General features: G+C 32.4%; 1 protein-coding gene across 1 annotated transcript in view; it reads right to left on the bottom strand.

Annotated features, from left to right (window-relative positions):
• Positions 1-1,086: 1,086 nt before the first annotated feature.
• Positions 1,087-2,001, bottom strand: part of LOC105617991 (mitochondrial pyruvate carrier 3-like) — a 3,838-nt gene continuing 2,923 nt past the window's right edge. The window contains exons 3-4 of the mRNA XM_012199528.1: positions 1,506-1,702; positions 1,087-1,150 (exon numbers count right to left, since the gene is read on the bottom strand). Coding sequence (XP_012054918.1) covers positions 1,087-1,150; positions 1,506-1,702 — 261 coding nt within the window. The remainder of the gene's footprint in view (positions 1,151-1,505; positions 1,703-2,001) is intronic.

The following is a 2,001-nucleotide window of genomic DNA, read 5'->3' as shown; positions in this document are numbered from 1 at the left end:
AAATCAGGGCGAATAAAAGTCGTAGTAGTTAATACGCAATCTTAAATCTTTATTCCAAAAAATAAGGTATATTTATTTTTTTGGAATAAAAATTTTTATTTTCTGGAATAAAGATTTAAAATTGCGTATTAACTACTACTCTGATTCTCATTCGTCCTGATTTTTTTGGATTTTTTGTTGTTGAATTTGAGAGAGTCCGTAAGAAGAATTATTACTATTTATAACATTTTATATTACGTAACGTCGATATGTCATGCAGAAGCGCATCGTGAGCATCGTTACGTTTCGAGGTAGAACGCACGTGGTGCACTACGATCAAACACGTAGGTGCAATCAGGTATTATCGATGGATTGATAGCGCGCCATATGTTCCATACTATGCGTCAAATCCATCTGTTACACACCTGATCATTCTCGATTCCTTCTGTGCCCTGTGTAGTTGTACTTTTTATCTATCTAGTGTACAATATTTATCGTACAGCATCTAAAATGAATGTCACATCGTGCATCATATATATCACAGTTTGGCACCAAAAAAGTCAATCGACCTTACGTAAAATTCGCTATGTTCTTTTCGACCGAACGTTTAATAGATATCGCAAGGACATTTTTTTTGAAAAGTCATGAGATATTAATTAATTTGAGACACGATCAACGCGATGCTTTGAAATATTCTTTAATTAGTCTAAATTCTTTAATTAGTAAAATTCTTTCTTCTGATTGATCAATTAAATTAATTTCAAAGCATTTGTAATAAAACTGATCGCATCCTTGGATATTCATTGGAGTTATTCAAGACGATATCAATTTGTTTCATTAAAGAATTTGTGCTACGAGCTCGATCAAACGTACAACTTCGTAATTTTAAATATTTCGAGTTGTATATATTATATGTATCACTGATCTATCTTTCTAGTTTTTTTGTTCGTCATTAAGATGAACGTATTGGTCAGATACGCTAAACGTCACTACTCGTCCCGATGTGCTAAATGGTAACATAAACGTTTCACGAAACGTGAAGTAGCGAAAAATTAAGTATTCCTTTTTTCGATTCCTAGGAATGTACATCTATACTTGTAGTTATCGTCAGTGAGCTGCATCTGACGGAATTATCTTCGCTGCTTCCAAAGCTGCTTGCTGGCGCTGATACCTGAGACAAATATTAATTCGGTAAAGTCTTCAGAGAAATAGCTGAAGCCAAAGTCGCAATGTCAAACGTGATAAATTATGCGAGAAGTCATAAGCAAAACAGGAAAATGTTGTCAAATTCGTTTAATCAATTTCTGCGACAGCTTTAAAAGAAATAGAAACAATATTTTTATTTTATAAAATAACCGAACACTCGGTTCTCTGAGAAATTTAAAGAAAAATTTAAAAAATAACAATAGCGTAACAAAAATATTCGTAAAATATAGAAACGAAAATATAATATCGAAGCGTGAATCTGTTAGATGAATTTAATGCAATTTTACGGTGTAACCTGAAATTTGCGTCAAAATAATTACCTCAGGGCTCTCGTTATTTGATATATAGCCGTAAACGCGACAAAGAGGTTTACGCTAAAGAGATTCCAGTTTCTCGGGGTGATGACTAAGGAGTATCTGGTCCAAATTAACCCCGTGATGCCCAAGGCACAAGATTGGCCGACGGAGATTTTGTTCGCTGGCCTCTGCAAGTCACCGAGGCCGGCGATTACGAGACCCTATAAATTACAGAAAAAGTGATTTACATAATATCTTTTGACACATCAATATTATCTTTTCTTCATACATGTCACACGTGTACACATTATATGCGCATGTATGTAAAATAAAAATCGTTTACAATCTTAAACAGATACAATCTTAAGATAATATTTGCATATTTGCTTTAAGTTTGATATTTTATTTTTATCTTTTTGTGTAGACATATGACTGAGAATGAAAATTTATAAAAATTTATAAAAATTTATAAAAATAATATTTCATAAAAAAATTACCATTATAAAATACAACGTACAGT

The sequence above is a fragment of the Atta cephalotes genome (genome assembly GCF_000143395.1).
Source record: "Atta cephalotes unplaced genomic scaffold scaffold00015, whole genome shotgun sequence".
NCBI lineage: Eukaryota > Metazoa > Arthropoda > Insecta > Hymenoptera > Formicidae > Atta > Atta cephalotes.
The sequence above is the reverse complement of the archived record's forward strand: the minus strand, read 5'-3'. Positions and strand labels throughout refer to the sequence as shown.